Here is a 19,143-nt window from a genome sequence, read left to right on the forward strand (position 1 = left end):
ATATATTAAAAAAAAAAAAAAAAGAAGGAATTCTCATCATTTGCAGCAACCTGGATAGAACTAGAGAACATCATGCTGAGTGAAATAAGCCAGTCATTGAAAGAGAAATACCACATGGCCTCACTCATTTATGGATATTAAAGAACATTATAAACTGACAAACCAAAAGTCAGATATAAAGACAGTAAAGCAACAAGCAGACTGTCAAATTACAGCGGGGAGAGTAGGGAGATCTGGGGGAGATAAGAGAGAAACCGAAGGACTTGTATACATGCATGTAAGTACAACCAATGGACACAAAACTCTGGGGAGGGAGGGTATGTATGGGGGGGGGGGGGCAATGTTAAAATATGTACACAGATAATAATTTAATAAAAAATAACTATAGCTTTGCCTTTTATTCTGTTAACCTTAAATGTAGGTGACTATTTTAGAGCTGATGAATTTGCAGATCAATCTCCCGGAAACCTCAGTTCTTCATCCCTCAGAAGAAAGCTATTTTTAGATGGCAACGGGAGTATCTCTGACTGCTTACCTCCAGCTTCTCCCAGCAGTCGTCACAGTAGTGCTCAAACCTCACTTGAAGTTTTTTATTCAATAGATTTATCTCCTGTTCAGGCTAGGAGCCCCATGCAGACACCAAGTTCGGTAAGAAGTGTATTAAAATGTGGTTGGCTAACTTTGCTTTAGATATACGTGGATCTTGGTTGCCCATATGCACTTGAAAAATGGCCATTTGGGTTCTATATTTCAAAAGAATTATGTTCACATTTTGTCATTAGTCAGGGATGTTTTTGGTTATACTTTCCCATTTTGCATTTAGAGGTATACAGGATAACCAAATTTATCATGAATCTCAAAGAATTTCAATGTAAGTTATTTTCTGAATTATGTGAGATTTTTAGTATAACACAACTGCATTGGCATTAATGGAGTAATTAAATTTAAATTTTTCATAAACAGCTGATTAGTATGAAATATAGTGGTTTTTTTGAGCCCAGTGATTACATATTAATATATATATATATATATGTTTTTAATATATTTTATTGATTTTTTTTTTAAGAGAGGAAGAGAGAGGGATAGAGAGAAACATCGATGAGAGAGAAACATCAGTCAGCTACCTCCTGCACACCCCCTACTGGAATCGAACTTGGGACCCTTGAGTTCACAGGCCAACACTATCCACTGAGCCAAACCAGTCCGGGCATATTTATATTTTTTGACTAGCGTATTCTGTTTCAAAACTTTTCTAGCTATCTTCTTAGCTGTCCTTGCTATAAGATGCCTTGACTTTTGATATCTGTACTTTGGGGGATGACCAGAGTTTGCATGACCTACTTTATAAATGTGTTTTGAAGATGAAGATGCATATGGTATAATTGAGTTAAGAAAGAGAACCATATAATTTTTTGTTTTTATCATAGGGGCAGTTTTCGTCCAGCCCTATTCAAGGTAGTGCAAAAAAATACAGTTTGGGAAGTATAACCAGCCCTTCAACTATTTCTTCACCCACTTTCTCACCAATTACATTTCAGATAGGAAAGACACCACTCTCAGGTATGTCTCATAATATAATACCAATTTTAATTTTTATATTATCAATTTTTATTGTAGAGGCTCCTTTTAGTTTGTTCTATCTATAGAGCTCTAAATGACTGCTAAGCTTTTAAAATTTAGAAACCTTTTTTTTTTTTTTACAAAAAGAACAATTTAACTTCCAAAACAGTGTCTCGGCAAAGTTCTTCTCTAACTGGTAAATTCAGATAATTTGATTAATAGTATTGAATATTTATATTAAACATTCTTAAAAAGAGGGAATCAAAGAAAGATGGCAGTTTCAGATATAAGTGGGTTTGATTTTGCTTCTGATATATAGATTCACACTTTGGTAACTGGATACTCATATTTTGCAAACATATATTTGTTTGAGGTTCTTAAAGAAAATATAGTATGGAAAATTTCAGAGAAAATATTTTTTTTTTTTGCAGTGTGTCAATTTCTGTGGAAAAGATGATAGCGCTTTTTATTCACAAAAAAATTATTCACAATAGAAAAAGCCTATTCATAGTAAAGAAAATTGGAAAACTGAAAATGATGTATTTTGTTAGTTTTTCCTGTGTGTGTGCGCGCACGCGCCTGTGTGTGTGCACCCATGTGAAGAGTTACACATGCACAGTTCTCTATCATGCTTTCTTTGCCAAGCATTTTATTATTATTTTTTGATAGGTCATTTATTGTCTGAAACCATGAATTTGAATCACTATGTAATACGCCATTTCATGGATGTGGTATTTGTTTTCAATTGTTGGTAAACATTTAAATTGTTTCTAATATTTTTAAATAACATAATTATTGATTATCTTTGTTTGTACATCATGTTGTACATATTTATATCCTTAGTTCTCAAAGGTGGAATCATTTGGTCAAAAAGGTTGAATATTTTTAAGGCTTGATGAATTTCATCAAATTTACTTCATAAAAGGTTGTATCAGTTGAAATTTTCATCAGTAGTGTATAAGAAAAATCAGTTTCTCCCCATCCAGAAACACTGGCATTAACATGCTTTTTTTTTTTTTTTAATCCTCACCCAAGGATATTTTTCATTGATTTTTACAGAGAGTGGAAGAGAGAGGGAAAAACAGAGAAAAATATCACAGTGAGAGCAACACATCTATTGGTTGCCTCCTGCACGAGCCCCAACCAGGGAGTGGTCAGGGAGGAGCCTACAACCGAGAGATGTGCCAGAATTGAACCTGGACCCTACAAGCTAATGCTGTGCCCACTGATCCGAACTGGCTAGCGCTTTCTTTTTGTAGTTTGTTAATTTGGTAAATTACAAAAAGGTCCTTTACTGCTTTAATTTTTTAATCTCTGATTATTATGACACTGAATTCTTGCTGAATGTTTATTGGTCATTTATTTTGGGGTAGGAGATTATTATTTTAGTAAATTTCTCAGTCAATGTTTTTGGACTTCAGTTGACCACAGGTGACTGAAAGCACAGAAAGCAAAACTGTGGATAAGAGAGGCTACTGTATTTCATTTATCAGATTCAGCTGTTAATTTGTAGCAGTCACATGATTTGTCCAGTATTTTCTTTGTCTATGGACAATCTATCTATACTAATAAAAGGGTAATATGCAAATCATGGTGACGCCCTCACTCTGTAATGACCAATCAGCAGGAGTCTGAATGCACAACAGGCACAGGTGGGCAGGGCTATGTGCATGTCGGGGGATGTGAGGCTGCATCCTCTGCCCGGTGCCAGCCAGGGATGTGACGCTGTAATTATTGATTAATAAATTTATATGTTATTTTCATCTACATTTTACTAATTTTCTTTCATCTCTGACACTTTTATCATAGAGAAAGGGCAAATAGCAATATTAAATATTTCCTCTAATTCCCTTTTAATGTGCATGAATTTCATGCACTGGGCCGCTAGTGTGTTATAATAGCAATTTGCTTGTGAGGAAATAATTCTCAGGGAGTACTCTTTAATTTAAAAAGAGAAAGTGCTACAGGAAGAACCTTGTCTTACTTATTGAGACAGATTCATTTGTGCTATTGGATTTGTTTGTTTTCCAACAGATTACATTAAATATTAGTTTCAGATATATCTCATAGTGTTTATATAATCATATATTTTAAAAAGTATTTCCCCCAATATTGTCAGCACCCACCTGGCACCATACATAGTAATTACATTATTGAGGCATTAATTACTACATTCCCTATGTGTGCTTTATATCTCCAAGACTATTTTGTTACTACAAATCTGTATTTATCAATTCCTTCACTTTTTTCACGTAGTTCCCAAACCCTTCTCAGCTGGTAACCATCACACTGTTTTTTATGTTTCTTTGTTCATGTTGTTCTCTACATTCCATATATAAGTGAAATCACATGGTATTTGTCTTTTTCTGACTCACTGACTTCACTACCCTCTAAGTCCATCCATGCTGTCACAATTAGTAAGGTTTCATTTTTGTTTATGGCTGTGTATATTCACTCGTCTGTTGATAGGCACCTGGGTTTCTTCTATATCTTAGCTATTGTAAATAACAAAACAAAAAGATAACCTACTGAATGGGAGAAGATATTTGCCAATGATACATCCAGTCATCCAAAAAGGGGTTAATATCCTAAATTTATGAAGAACTCATACAACTCAACATAAAAAAGATGATGTTTTTATCCAGTTAATATATAGACACTTTTCCAAAGAAGACTTATAGATGACAAATAAACATATTAAAATAAGCTCAACATCACTAATCATCAGAGAGATACAGATTAAAACCATAATGAGAAATCACTTTACACTTGTTAGAATGGCTAACAGTAAATCAACAAACACTGTTGCTGGGAATGCAGATTGCTGCAGTAACTATGGAAAACAGTATGGAAGTTCTTTAAAAAAATTAAAAATATTACCGCAGTTCTACTTCTGGGTATATATCCAAAGAAACGCCAAACACTAATTTGAAAGTATATATGCACTCCTGTATTCATTGCAGTGTTATTTACAATATGCCAAGATATGGAAGTAAGCCAGGTGCTATTTCTAACAACAGAATTTTATTCAGTAAACAACACAACTGTTAATAGGAATCTATTTTTTTTTTTTCTGACATGAAACATGATTACCATTAAGGAATGGCTTTTCCATTTTTATGATTTTATGATATAATTTTCTTCTCCCAATCTTTTAGAACAAAGGAAGCTTACTTTTCATTCTCCTGATGCTTCATCTGGAATAAATTCTAATGGAATTAGTAATTCATGTATCAGAAGTCCTTACATAGATGGCTGCTCACCAATTAAAAATTGGTCTCCTATGAGACTTGAGATGTATAGAGATGGTACTCAATATCGGACCTCACTGCTTCAAATACCTTTTACCCTTGAGGCTCACAGTGAAGATGAAGAAGATAAAGCAAATGCTCCTTCGACAGATGCCTCATCACCTGCCATGGACACTACTGGCATCCACCTGCGGCAGTCGGATAGCGATGCTTCTCATGGCACATGTTTAGTAGTGACTTCCATGTCCGTTACACAAAATCAGTCCAGTGCTTCTGCAAAAGTCCTAGCACTGCTACAGGATGTTGAAAGTGAGAAGGAGAATAACACTGTGGATATGGTTGATCCTATAGAGACAGCAGATGAGAACACATGGATTAAGGAGCCGGTGGATAATGGGAGTTCACCCATGACTGATTCCTTGAGTGGAATCATTGAAAACTCTCATATGTGTATGTCACCTCTTGCAGAAAGCAGTGTAATTCCTTGTGAAAACAGTAACATTCAGGTAAAGTATATTCATATTTTGTAGTTCTGTACTTGCTCTCTTGGTGTTCTTTAAGCCTTTCTTTTCTAAGACTGTGGTAAGACAGTAAATGCATTAAATATGAGGACTATAGCATTTATTTGGAGTAGGAAACAATGAGAGCAGAGAAGAAATCAAGCAGCTCTGTTTTTTTAAAGAAGCAAGATTAATCTTTCATGTGGAACTAGTGCCATAGGAATTCAATTTCCTATATAGCATTTTTGTATTTTGAAAATGCAGTTTTGGTTTTCCTTTGTAATATTTAGTGAGAAAAAAGTTGAGCTTAGAGCACTTTTATGTATTTTTTTGGTATTTTAAAAAAATGTGATTTCATAACCAAAATTTTTAATTTTATAGTATCTGGTAACAGGACAGTATGATTCATTTGACTTCATAGCCAGCACTTATTTTCAGAAAGCCACTTGTTCCATTAATTGTCATATTTTTTAGCTAAAAATGTTGAAAGAACTTTAAAATAATCAGAAAGGCAATTATTATCTGCTTTTTCATAGTAATAATGCTTAGGTAATTCTTACTATATGCCTAAATAATTCTGAGCACTTCGAATGTGTTAATTTGTTTATAATGTTCACAACAATCCTTTGAAATAGGTGAGAAATTATTCCCATTGTACAGATGAGGAAGCGGAGGGTCAGGGAGGTTAAGTAAATTGCCATATAGCTAGTAAGTGGTAGAGCCAAGATTTGAATCCTGACACTCTGGCTTTAGAGTTCATATAATTTAATCCAAGTTTATACTGACTCATAGCAATAAATACTACTTATGCTGTGTTTCAGTATGCCAGGTACTCTCATTTAATTTTCACAACAACCCTATAATGCTTTAGTGCTATCAGTTTTGTCATGCTAAAATCTAAAACTCATGGAGGGATCCTAAATGACCCCAAATTAAATATAATATTTCGCTCATATTTTTTGTGCCTAAACTGTATATCCTGACTTATTGGATCATTGCTAAAAATAATAATAATAATAATAATAATAATAATAAAATAACTCTAGAATTATTTCTAGCAATTTAGCTTCTAAAGTTGATTCTTAAATGAAAAAGCACATACAAACTTGGTTTAAAGGTATTATAAGCTTATTTTTCTCACTACCTCTCTGCTTTCCTCAGCATTATAGAATAACTAGATGCCCAGCATGAAAATTCATGCACTGGGTGGAGGGGGGATCCCTCAGCCCAGCCTGCCCTCTCTCACAGTCCGGGACCCCTCAGGGGCAGAAGGTGACCAGGCAGTCAGGGGCAGGTGATGCCCTAGCACACCTCTGCTACTGCCACTGCCGGCAGCACAAGCCTTGGCCGGCCCTGGTTACCTGAGCCCTAGGCAGCCCTGCGCTCCTGGGCAGCCACCATCCAAGGCTTGCCTGCACCTCAGGCTGGCCTGAGGGGGCTGAGGGGACTGGGTGCTTTCACCTTGTGCCTGTGGACACCGCCATCTTTGTGGGTGTGGCTGTCAGCATATTCCCTCATATTGGCTTTGGGCGCTGTCATCTTTGTGATGCGTGAGGGTCAATTAGCATATTCCCTCTTTATTAGATAAGATTATAAAATAGTTTCATTGAAATATACCATCCTAGCCATTGGAAGCCTATCTAATTAAATTTTCATCCACTCTAGGAAGAGGATGAATACCTGCAGGGATACTTCAATTCATTTTGGGACTTCTCATCCTAATATATAATAAAGAGCTAATATGCAAATGGTCATCATGTCCTCACGCCATTATACCTTAACAGCTCAGACATTCAACACTGGAGAGGGAGGAATAGGGACAAGCCAAGCACAAATGAGCTCATGAGAGAGAAATGGGGAACAGCCAGGCTGTGGCCCGGGAGAGGGACAAGCCGCCCACCCCGTGGTCCTGGGCACCAGTGTCTGCATCTGCTGCCCAGGAGAGGGACAAGCCACCTGCTCTGCAGTCCCGGGTGCCAGTGCCTGTGCCTGCGCCCTGGAGAAGGACAAGCTGCCCACCCTACCGTCTCAGGTGCCAGTGCCTGCAGCTGGGGAACCTCAGACTTTGCCCACCGCCCTGTGCTGGGCTGGGGGACTTTAGGCCGCACCCCCACCCCAGCACCAGGCTGGAGGACCTGAGACTGCATGCCCTGCCCTGGCACCAGTTTGGGGGACATGAGGCCCTGCCCCCACCTTGCAGGGATTGACAGCTGTTGGCTGCCTGCTGCTGCCTATGCCAGGGGACCTGAGGTCATACTCCCTGCCTGGTGGGGCTTGATGGGAGACCTCAGGCCACGCTCCCCGCCCTGGCACTGGCAGGGCTTGACAGGGATGGGGCCAGCCGGGTCTGGGTCTCATACAATTTTGAGGCACACATGGGTGGGTGGGGACTTGACTCTGGTTCCCGTGGTGCACCCGACTCTGACAGGAGGGAGATTTTCATACACACTTTACTAATTTTCTTTCATCTCTGACACTTCTATTACAGAGAAAGGGCAAATAGCAATATTAAAATGTCTCCTCTAATTAATTCCTTTTTAATGTGCATGAATTTTGTGCATCGGGTCACTAGTTTGTAAATACTTTTCCTTTAGACTTTGAAGGCATGGTTTCATTGATTCTGTTCGATATTGCTGGTGAGAAATCTGAAACCAGTGCAATACTTTTATATTTTGTATACTAGTATATCTTTTCAAACCCCACCCCCTCCCACCATCCCCCAGAACATAGGATCTTTGTCCAGTGTTTTGAAATTCTAGTGATTTTTTGGTATGCGTTTCTTTTCTTCAGTTATCCTTGGTACGCAGAGGGCTCTTAATGGTAAATTCATGCCCTTCACTTATTGATCTTTTCTTGTAATATCTTAGATTTCTTCTCTGTTATTGTCACTGTTATCTCTTGAACTCCTATTGATTCTTCAATTTTTGAAAAAATTTTCACTATTTTTTATCTCCTTTTCTAACTTTTGGGAAGTTTCCTCAATTTTATATAATAATCCTTTTGAATTGGGGAGGGGGGGCATTGTTTTGTTTTGGTATTGTTTTTAAAATATATGGCATGGCTAGCAGAGCGGTGCATGGTCTGGCCTTGGCCTTATTTTCCAGCCTCATTTTGTTTCCTTCCGTCTTTGTCAATCCCAATGGCTTTCCAGAGTTTTGAATAGTCATGTTCCTTCTTGTTGAAGAACCTTTGCATGCAATATAGAATTTGTTTTCCTATCTCACTTACTTAACTCCTCTTTATTTTTCAGTTTACAAGTTAATGGTCATGTCATCAGAATAGCTTTCCCCGGTTACACTAGCCGACCCATGTCTCATTATGTGCTTTCCTAATTCCATGGACATTTTGCATTCTTTTCAATCAGACTGTTAATACAGTAACCATGTGTTTCTCTTTATCCCAGAAGTTACTAAAAAAAAATTAAAAAAAAAAAAACTTGGCATGTAACTTAGCATGTAATAGCAGCTCATTAAATGTTTGTGAAATGAAAGCCTAATGAGTGCATATATAAGTTCAACTAGAAGGACATATAAATTGAGAACAAAGGTTTAGAATCCTGAGGAAAAAACTGAGGAAATGGATAAAGGAAGCAGAGTCCCTGAAAGGGATGATGACCAGCCAGAGAGTAAGTGGGGGGTTCTAGGAAAGTGAAGTGTGATGGAATTTTTAAGGAGAAAAGAATACTTAGTAGGTCCTACTTTCATCTTATTGTGCTTCTCAGATATTGTGGGGTGTTTTTTTTTTTTTTACAATTTGAAGACCAGACCTTCTATCAGCAAAAAGATGACAATCACTTTATTGCGATACTCACTTTTATGCAGTGGTCTGGAACCAAACCTGCAATATTTCTGAGGTATACTTGTACATACAAAACAAAGGCAAGGGTTGTAAGGCTTGAAAAGTGGCTGTTGGATTAATAAAAGAAGTAATTGGTGAGTGAGCAACCTCAAGGTGGGAGATAAAAGGTAAATGGAAGGAAGGTAATGGAAAATATGTGTCAATAACTTCTTTAAAGACCTTAGATTTATGATAGCTAGGGAGAACATTACAGTTCAAAACTGCATTTTTGTAGTTTTTCTTTTTTATGTTGCTTTTACTTTAGCTGGGAGAAAATAGCATATATATATATATGAATGAGAGATGGATAAGAGTAAAAGGAACAAAGAAAACTAGAAATTGGCAGGATAATTAATAATAGGTATCAGTTATGTGTCCTTTTCAAGTATTTTATGGCCAGAATCTATTCCTCATGATAATTTACAGTAGATGGTAATAGATGTCATCTGTAAAACAGTGATCATTTTATATATGAGGGAGCCGAAGCTTGCAAGATGGGATAGAATCTAGAGCTCTAGTAGCAGGATTAGCAGAGGTACCCCTTCCACTTTTATAGGAAGAGGGCCGAGAGCAAGGATGGGTGTGACTGCAACTATTTGGAACTGGGGGTGGGGAGAGTTCACATGGCTTTAAAGAACATGGGGAACCCAGATGGCAGATTTCAGTTTTTCCCCCCAGCTATTCTATCAATTTCAGAAAGTAACTTCTTTGAGCTTGTTCCCTCTTATTTAAAAAACTAGAGGCCCAGTGCATTAAATTCATGCACGGGTAGGGGCCTAAGCAGCTGTTGGCTGCGTGCTGCTGGCTGTGGCCTCCTATCCCCTGGCCACCTGCCGCTGCTGCCGCCACCTGGTTGAACTCCCAGTTGAACTCCTAGTTGAGGGGACAATTTGCATATTAGGCTTTTATTATATAGAATAGGGGTGTCGAACTCAATCAGAGAAGGGGCCAAAATCTAAAATCCAGCCTAAATCGCGGGCAGAATGGTTTACTGAACAGTCATAAACTGTCATTGTGATGGAAACGCAGCGGAGTGCAGTGATGACAGCGCGGTGCGGACCACATTGCAAGGCCTGGCGGGACGGATTTGGCCCGCGGGCCTTGTGTTTGACACATGTGATATAGAACTAGAGGCCCGGTGCATGAAATTAGTGCACTAGGGGGAGTCCCCTCAGCCCACCCTACCCCCAGTCCAGGAGCCCTCAGAGGATGTCCACCTGGAGCGGGGAGCGGGCCCAAACCGCAGTCTGGCCTCCCTCTGCGGGCTGATCAGGACAAGGTTCCACCCCCATCACCCTGTAGCTGCTGCCACTGCTGGCCGCCAAGGTGTTTTCATCAACACAGACTCCAGTCCCTTTACCATGAAAAAATGACAACTTTCTTTAGGCATTTTCAAGATGTGTCTTTCATAGGATATGACATTTCTTTTTCTTTCTTTTTTCTCACCTGAGGATATTTTTCCATTGATTTCTAGAGAGCATAGAAGAGAGTGGGACAGAGAGAAACATCAGTGTGAGAGGGACATTTCAATCAGTTCCCTCCTGCATGAGCCCTGAGCTGGGCCCTGGCCAGGAAGCAGCCTGCAACCTAGCTACATGCCCTTGATCAGAATCAAACCTGGACCTTGCGGTTTGTAGGCTGAGGCTCTATCCACTGAGCCAAACTGACTAGGACAGGATGTGGCATTTCTTAGCCCCTCTAGCAGTGAACCTTCATTTTTTTACTCTAGAAATGCGGTGGAAAAACCCTAGATCACCTTCTTGGATTATTACCCAAGTTATTAAGAACGCTGCAGGAGCTTAGCCAATGAGTGTTCAGAATAGATGTTTCCTCTGCAGCTCACATGTAGAGGTGGGCCTGCTCAGGCTGGGCGGTGGTGGAGGCCTGGGCACCCCCCCAGCCTCTCAGCTCCTGCTCCCAGGGCTCCTGGGGCCGGCGGCCTGGGCACCACGTCCTCCCGCCTCTCCACTCGGGGGCTGCGCTGCGCCATCCATGACTTGCATCACAAGGCAAGGAGTCCCCTCCCTCCCATCTGCGCACACAACCTCCTCCTGAGCTGGTCATGACTGTTAGGACATCCCCACTATTTTGCATATATATATATTTTAGAGAGAGATGGGATGGTAGTAGGATTATAGGATAATGCTGTGATCACTGTTTAATGTGAGCATTCATTTTCAATAAGTAATGAGAGACTGAAGGTAGCAAGCAAGCAAGAGGGACAGACAATGATGAGAATGATGAGGAAAGGCCTAGAGTGCTGAAGCCAGATTTCAAGGAACACTTGGTAAGCCACAGCTATTGTCAGTTATGAACCTTGAAGATTTATAGAAAGCCACATCAGATTTATGTGGGAGAAAAATAAATTTAGTAACACTGTGTAGCATGACTGGTAGTAGAGACACCAAGTAAAGGCAGCACAGTCCAACTGGAAGAATATAAACATTATAATCAGAACTAAATTTGAACTAAAGTTATTTATGGCTGGTGGGATCTTAAGACAAGATCCACTTAACAGTGAGTAGAGCCTGACTTGTTAACCTTTCTGAGCACCTCATCTTCTGAGCTTTAACGTGATGCTGATGCCTACCTTTTCTGGTGAGTAAGGAGATGATCTTTATGATCTGGTTGATACATAGTAGGCATGGCAGTAGCAGTAGTCTTGATGAGAGCAGTGTTCAGCCACCATCTTATGGGTATCATTGTCCCTCCAGGGTGGGACAAACTCGGGTGTGCCGTAGTTGCTCTCCACTGGACAATTAACTTTTTCTTCATATATTCAATTATTTTTTCGTTTATAAGCTATTTACTTTGCACTGGTGAATAAAAGGAAGAGTTTTTGGCAGAGTGTCTAGAGGCAATCTGATCATTACATTTTTGACCAAACAGTTGCAGAATGATAGAACAGGGTATTTCCTCTGGGATGTAGTACAAGATTTTTATTTTACACATCACAAGGGTTTTTTCCAAATGGAACGTGACTCCATAGTGAACACATACACATCCATCCCTGAAAACTAGAAACATTTCTCTTAAGATGATAGAATGCTCTTTCTCAGCTAGTCTAATACTTGTGTTGGGGGCGAAAAGTACTCACCTTTCCCTTCTTTCTAATCCTAATGTGCAAAATCGGGCTTCAGTGCAAGGTGAATCCTTCTTAGGTTTTGTGGTGTTTGATGCTCAGCAGGTAAATGCAGTGTGTGTGGTAGACAGGAACTTGGGAGCCTCAGTCTTTATTACCTCATTTTCCCTGACATGTGAAGGTTAACCTTTCTGAGTCTTAGCTTCCTCATCCACGAAAAGGGTTGTAGCAAGGAGAAAATAAGAATGGTATGATGTGGAGTGCCATATAGAAGGCCTAGCATTTTTTTAGGCACTCAATAAAAATATATGTACCAAAACTGAAGTTTGAATACTCATAAAGGTAGATTGTATTTAGAGATGCAACCAAGCGATTTGGAGACAAGCTTGGTAAATGAGTTGGAGGTGAAATTGATTGTAATCCTCACTTTCATCTACTGAGTGTCATCTCAAGGTAACTGGAAAGCATATTTAGTGCCATATTCACTGATTCTAAAGAAAATTGCAAAATAGTAAACTGACTACTTTGAAGAACCAGTTCTATGTAGAAATACCTTCTATGTTTATAAATTATTTTTAGGTTTCATTCACTATGATCAACTATTACAGTTGTGATAGTGTAACTATTCACTTAAATATTTTTAAATAAATTTACTTAAACATAAAAACTCCTCAAGATAAATTTTGTGGATAAGTGAATTAGTTCGCAATTTATTCTTAGTGTGTGTTTTTTCCCCCTCCTCATTCCTGTCAGATGGATAGTGGCTATAATACACAGACTTACGGAAGCAATATTATGGATACGGTTGGGGCAGAAAGTTACTACAAGGAAAACGATGCACAAACTTTGGAAGTCGAGACCAAACCTCAAGTTTTTAATATAAAGGTATGGAATAAAACAGAAAGCTTGATGTGGTTGTAGGTCCTAAGTGTTCACTAAATGAGATTTTTTTTTTCTACTTTTTCTCCTCTATTTTGCTTAAAATTTTGTTGACTATCATGTTTATACCTAATCTTTCAGGTCATTTAATAGCAGGTGAAGATGATTTTTAAATGGAAACTCTTCATTTTCCTAACTCTGCTTGAGAGTGGTAAAGAAGAGGTTGGAGAGGGAGAATTAGTCCTACTTTGGAATTAGTCCTTGAAATCAGTTCCTTAAACCTAATTGGGACTAGGAGTTGGAGGTCCAAAGAGGAGGAAACTCAGGTTTTTGCCTCTAATATTGTCTTAAAGTCATATGTAAAAAAGAATTTTTATTATGAGAGGGAAAGAGTACAATTGAGAGACTGTGCATTAAATTAAGAACATTCAAAGATAAAGGCTCTTCAAATTCAAAAGCCTACCGTATATAGATTTTGGATGCTGAATGAGAACAAGTATCTTATATTCAAAGTACTTATAATTTATACAAAAATACTGTTGATGACATTTACTGAACCTTCTAGATAGGATGGTTATAACTGTATGTTAACATTTGAAGAAACCCATCATAATTTCAGGCATTATCAGGAGAATCTTTAAATTTTTGTATGCTAGTTTAATAAACACAGTAAATATCAGCAAGTGTGCTACTGAAGAGAATTTTCCAAATGAGAGTTAAGACTTAATATGGAGCGGAAACTGGTTTGGCTCAGTGGATGGAGCATCAGCCTGCGGACTGAAAGGTCCCGGGTTCGATTCTGGTCAAGGACATGTACCTTGGTTGCGGGCACATCCCCAGTAGGGGGTGTGCAAGAGGCAACTGATCGATGATTCTCTCTCATCCATGTTTCTAACTCTCTATCCCTCTCTTCCTCTTTGTAAAAACTCAATAAAATATGTATTAAAAAAAAAAAAAGACTTGCCGAAACCGGTTTGGCTCAGTGGTAGAGCGTCGGTCTTTGGACTGAAAGGTCCCGGGTTCGATTCCGGTCAGGGGCATGTATGTTGGCTGCGGACACATCCTGGTCGATGTTTCTCTCTCATCGACATTTCTGGCTCTCTATCTCTCTCCCTTCCTCTCTGTAAAAAATCAATAAAATATATTTAAAAAAAAAAAAAAAAAGACAATATGGAGTCACAACTACAATGGGATTATAGTCCATTTAAAAATGAGAGAGAGGCCAAAACCGGTTTAGCTCAGTGGATAGAGCGTCAGCCTGCGGTCTGAAAGGTGCCAGGCTCGATTCCAGTTAAGGGCTGTACCTTGTTTGGGGCACATCCCCAGTAGGGGGTGTGCAAGAGGCAGCTGATTGATGATTCTCATTGATGTTTCTAACTCTCTGTCCCTCTCTCTTCCTCTGTAAAAAATCAATAAAATATATAAAAAAATAAAAATGAGTTAGAGGAAGTACTTTTTGATTATAAATATTGATTAGTAAAAAACCCTATCTTCACTAACCCTTTAGAATCTGCATTTCGGTTTTTAAAAGTTCTAATAATAGCTGCATCCTCAAACAGTCCTATTTAAACTGAAAATAAGGTATTTTCTTCATTCACAGCAAGACCATAAGACACAGAGGTGTTGGAGGAAAGCAGCAAATCCTCAATGCAGCAGTCCACAGAGCACCTCTCTCAGAACCAAAGACTACCGTTGAATAACTCCTCGCTTATTTTTCTTCTTGCTTATTATTTATGATTATTATTGGGGAAAATTGCTTCAATAAGCATAGCTTTTTTTCTTTCCCTCAATGTGATATATCAAGGACTTAATTTAGTGACCTACGAACATCAGAAAAGCACCTGGAGCTTTCAACAAGTTGCTGAAGTACAAGTTTATTTTTTGTCAATAAATATTTTTGTACTAACCTTGAGTGATGTGTTTACAATAAAAACTTAAGAATGTTGACTGCTATATCCTACTGTCATAATGGGTTGGAGGGAAGGCCTCATCTCTCCTGGTAGCTTGTGGAAGTGGGGTTCTTGGGGTACTGCTGGAGTAAGAACTACCAGAGGCCTCCACAGGAGGACGAGATATGATAGAAAGCTTTATTTCTGTGGAATTACACCCTTGTCCAGTCATAAAAGAAGTGTAGCTAGGACTTCAGTAGAGCTAAAATCAGAGCCAATGTCAATGTCCTTTCTATGATGGAGCCAGGTGCAGCCCAGCAACTACCTAGCTTAGCTTATTTCCCCACTGTCCATTGTATATGGGGTCCCCATGGCCCTGGGCCATAGAGGCGAATGCTGGAGGGCCAAGAGAATGCCAAGAGCAAAGAAAAAGAACTGTGTAGGGTATTACGTATTCCCAAATTTTCATGCACTTGCAGTGGCCACACCCAAATTTCTGTCTCCACATGTAATGGATAAGCACCTTCCCTGTGTCACCCCAACTTTACTGGACATGAGGCTATCTTTTCTTTGTCCAGTCCCTTCCCCCAATATTTTGTAGGAAATAAGCTGGTGGTTCACTGGGGAGTGAAAGCAGCAGCTTCCTGGTGAAGCTGCACAAATGACATGCCTACAATGTCTTGACTTCCCTTGGCTTCTTTCCCATTTTATATAATAAAAGGGTAAAATGTAAATTGACTCTAATGGCAGATCAACCAGGAACGATTGGTCTATCAGTGTTTCCCAGGGGTACGGGAAGAGTTTGGTGGGGATATGCACTGCACCGTGCTTAGCTGCGCCTAATTCTACGTTCTCATGAGTACGAGGGGTACTCGGTGTTACGAAAATTATAGAAGGGGTACACATATGTCAAAAGTTTGGGAAACACTGGTCTACATGATGCACACTGACCACCAGGGGGCAGACGCTCAACGCAGGAGCTGCTCCCTGGTGGTCCGTGCACTTCCACAGGGGGAGCACTGATCAGCCAAAAGCCAGCTCATGGCTGGCCAGCACAGCAGCAGTGGCAGGAGCCTTTCCCATCTCCACAGCAGTGCTAAGAATGTCTGACTAAAAGCTTAGACCAGCTCCCCTTAGACATTCCCTGAGGGCTCCTGGGCTGCCAGAGGGCTGTCTGCCAGTTTAGGCCTGTTCCCACTGGGAGCAGACCTGCCATCAGTCAAACATCTCCCAAAGGATCTTGGACTGTGAGAGGGTGTAGGCCAGGCCGAGGAACCCCTTCCCCCCAAGTAAATTTTCATGCACCAGGTCTCTAGTCATTAATAACCAACTAATTATTATACAATAGTATCACTACAGGGTTAATGTAAGCCTGCCTTACTGCTTTTAGCAGTTCTGAGAACATGTAGAACTGTACATGTAAGTACAGATGAATTTAAATTTATAACCTATGTGAAAGAAGTAAATCTGATTTAGATACAAAACAAATTTATCCAAGAGGTAGGAAGGAGGTAAGGCAGGTTTCTAAAATTTCTCATTTTTAGACTCTGTTCATTTCTTTGTAGAAATTCTTAGTTCCAGTGATAACTGGCCCAGTGACTACTTTAAAAAGTATAAATACTAGAAAGGTAGAACTATCAGCATCTTCATATTATATATTACTTTTTCTTTAGTGGGTAAATGTGGATGCCCAGAATATTCTCCATCCCTAGGGTAAAGACATCCTTTCCAAGTCAGTTTGGCTAGGGAGAGGAATAGGAGTAGAACCAGGATCAATAGTGGGAACTGGGTGACAATGGCGTTCCTGTTAGGGCTTTAGACTTAGGACAGTGGTCAGCAAACTGCGGCGCGAGAGCCACATGTAGCTCTTTGGCCCCTTCAGTGTGGCTCTTCTACAAAATACCACTGCCTTGGCGAGTCTATTTTGAAGAATTGGCGTTAGAAGTTTAAGTTTAAAAAATTTGGGTCTTAAAAGAAATTTCAATTGTACTGTTGATATTTGGCTATTACAAATTACCTTTTAAAATTTTTCTGATTCATAAATGAGTAAAAATTCATATGCAGGCCTAGGAAATAAAGACCTAGTAACTTTGTGTCATTTTGCCTTAATTTTTTTTTTGCACCTTTTATTACAACCTTCCAAAAATTAATTTTTAAAAAAATGTATTTTATTGATTTTTTACAGAGAGGAAGGGAGAGAGAGAGCTAGAACCGTCGATGAGAGAGAAACATCAACCAGCTGCCTCTTGCACACCCCCTACTGGGGATGTGCCCGCAACCAATGTACATGCCCTTGACCGGAATCGAACCTGGGACCTTTCAGTCCACAGACCGATGCTCTACCACTGAGCCAAACCGGTTTCGGCCCAAAAATTATTTCTTGAGGAAATTAAAAACGGCGGCAGTGTAAGTGGATGCTGCATGGACATGATCCCAAGAACAAAAAATATCCTTAATGAATACTTAGCTCCTCCTGTCCCCCAGCACACTAACCATTAAAGTCATTAGTCACTATGTCCATTGCTAACGATACTGCATTTGGAAGTTGAGTCCTTAATCACATAGGTTTTAAATTGATATCAACTTAAGACTATTGCTATTCTTAAGAATTCTAAATACTAGGGTAGAAGCTTCCCTGGCTATGTTTTTATGTGTTTTTTTAATAGCACAAGTGAAAAAACAGTGAACAAAGTAGTGGCTATAACCTGGATTCAAACACCACCTGTCACTGAATTACTTGAACTGGGCCATGAAAACCTCAATCTTCTAATCTGTTAAAGAGATAACAATACTACCTAACAGGGCTTCTTAATATTCCAAGTAAGCTACCGTATTTTTCGGACCATAAGACGCACTTTTTCCCCCCCAGAAGTGGGGGGGAAAAGTCCCTGCGTCTTATGGTCCAAATATAGCCTACACATATACTTTAAAAAAAAAGTTTTTTTACTTGCCCGGCTCTGTGTGGTCTCTGGGTGCTTGCCCGGCTCTAAAATGGTTCTAAATGCTGCTGTTTACTTTACAGGGTTTATTACATGTGTTTATGACTGTGATGTTGGGTTTTAATGCACATAAAATATTTTAGTACACTATTTGTTTCAGAATCTTTTTTTCTTCATTTCCCTTCTCTAAAAACTGGTGCGTCTTATGGTCCGGAGCATCTTATGGTCCGAAAAATACGGTACTTAACATAAGAACTAGCACGAGAAGCATTTTAGATAACCAAGGCAAAGGCTTTGAAAGGGTGAAAGGGTTTCTGGGCATCTTGAACTACTCACTAGGGACTGAATTAGGCCTTCCTCATAAATGAGACATTAGAGAACAAACTTGGAAAGATGAACATAATGTCAGTTATAGCCTCCTTGCTTTACCAAGAAGCCTCCCTTTTCCTCTACTGCAGGTAAACTATGGTCCACTGGCCAAGAATTTTAAAGTAGTTTGGGGAGGGAGAAATCAAATGGATAATATTTTATGACACGTGAAAATTATGAAATTTAAATTTGTGTCTATAAGGTTTTGTTGGAACACAGCCATGCTCGTTTGTTTACACAGTCAAAGGCTGCTTTCACATTGTAAGAGCAGAAGAGTTGAGTACTAAGGTTGTAACAGACTGCACACTAGCAGATTCTTAAATGTCTGGTCCTTACAAAAAAGCTGCTGACTTCTGTGCTTTGTCTATTACTTGGACCCAAGACAACTCAAAACTATCTTCCTTCAACTGAAACAATTTCTGCCTCAGTGAATGGATGTTTTCCTCAGTAACAGGACACCGGAACAAGACAACTCAAAACTATCTTCCTTCAACTGAAACAATTTCTGCCTCAGTGAATGGATGTTTTCCTCAGTAACAGGACACCGGAACAAATCATTTAACAACTTCCGACTGCCTAAAAGTACACACTGTAATTATTCCCACTTAGTATACCTCTGACATATATGAGAATCCTCTCATTGTGCCACAAGTTCCTTCAAGGCACAGGCAGTTTACTTAACTGGTGATAAGTCTGGTACATTTTAGGTACTTTAAAGATTGAATAAGCCAAGTAAAATGTTTTAAGGTAGCTATCTCAAAATATTTTTGAAAACACCAATTTATCATTACTAATTTTTGTGGTTAACAAGGGAAGTAGTCACTCTGACACATCAAA

At 39.2% G+C, this 19,143-nt stretch overlaps 1 protein-coding gene across 5 annotated transcripts in view; it reads left to right on the forward strand.

Annotated features, from left to right (window-relative positions):
- The window catches only part of BORA (BORA aurora kinase A activator), a 30,922-nt gene extending 15,907 nt beyond the window's left edge, over window positions 1-15,015 (forward strand). For 4 of the 5 annotated variants that reach the window (XM_045588692.1, XM_036455702.2, XM_036455705.2 and 1 more), the window contains 5 exons: window positions 422-648; window positions 1,428-1,560; window positions 4,719-5,317; window positions 12,984-13,115; window positions 14,710-15,015. In XM_045588692.1, the coding sequence (XP_045444648.1) occupies window positions 422-648; window positions 1,428-1,560; window positions 4,719-5,317; window positions 12,984-13,115; window positions 14,710-14,805 (1,187 nt within the window). In that variant the 3' untranslated portion in view covers window positions 14,806-15,015. The remainder of the gene's footprint in view (window positions 1-421; window positions 649-1,427; window positions 1,561-4,718; window positions 5,318-12,983; window positions 13,116-14,709) is intronic. The other variant, XM_036455704.2, reaches the window with a different exon arrangement.
- The last annotated feature ends 4,128 nt before the right edge of the window (window positions 15,016-19,143 follow it).

The sequence above is a fragment of the Pipistrellus kuhlii genome, unplaced genomic scaffold (assembly GCF_014108245.1).
Source record: "Pipistrellus kuhlii isolate mPipKuh1 unplaced genomic scaffold, mPipKuh1.p scaffold_m20_p_3, whole genome shotgun sequence".
Lineage (NCBI taxonomy): Eukaryota > Metazoa > Chordata > Mammalia > Chiroptera > Vespertilionidae > Pipistrellus > Pipistrellus kuhlii.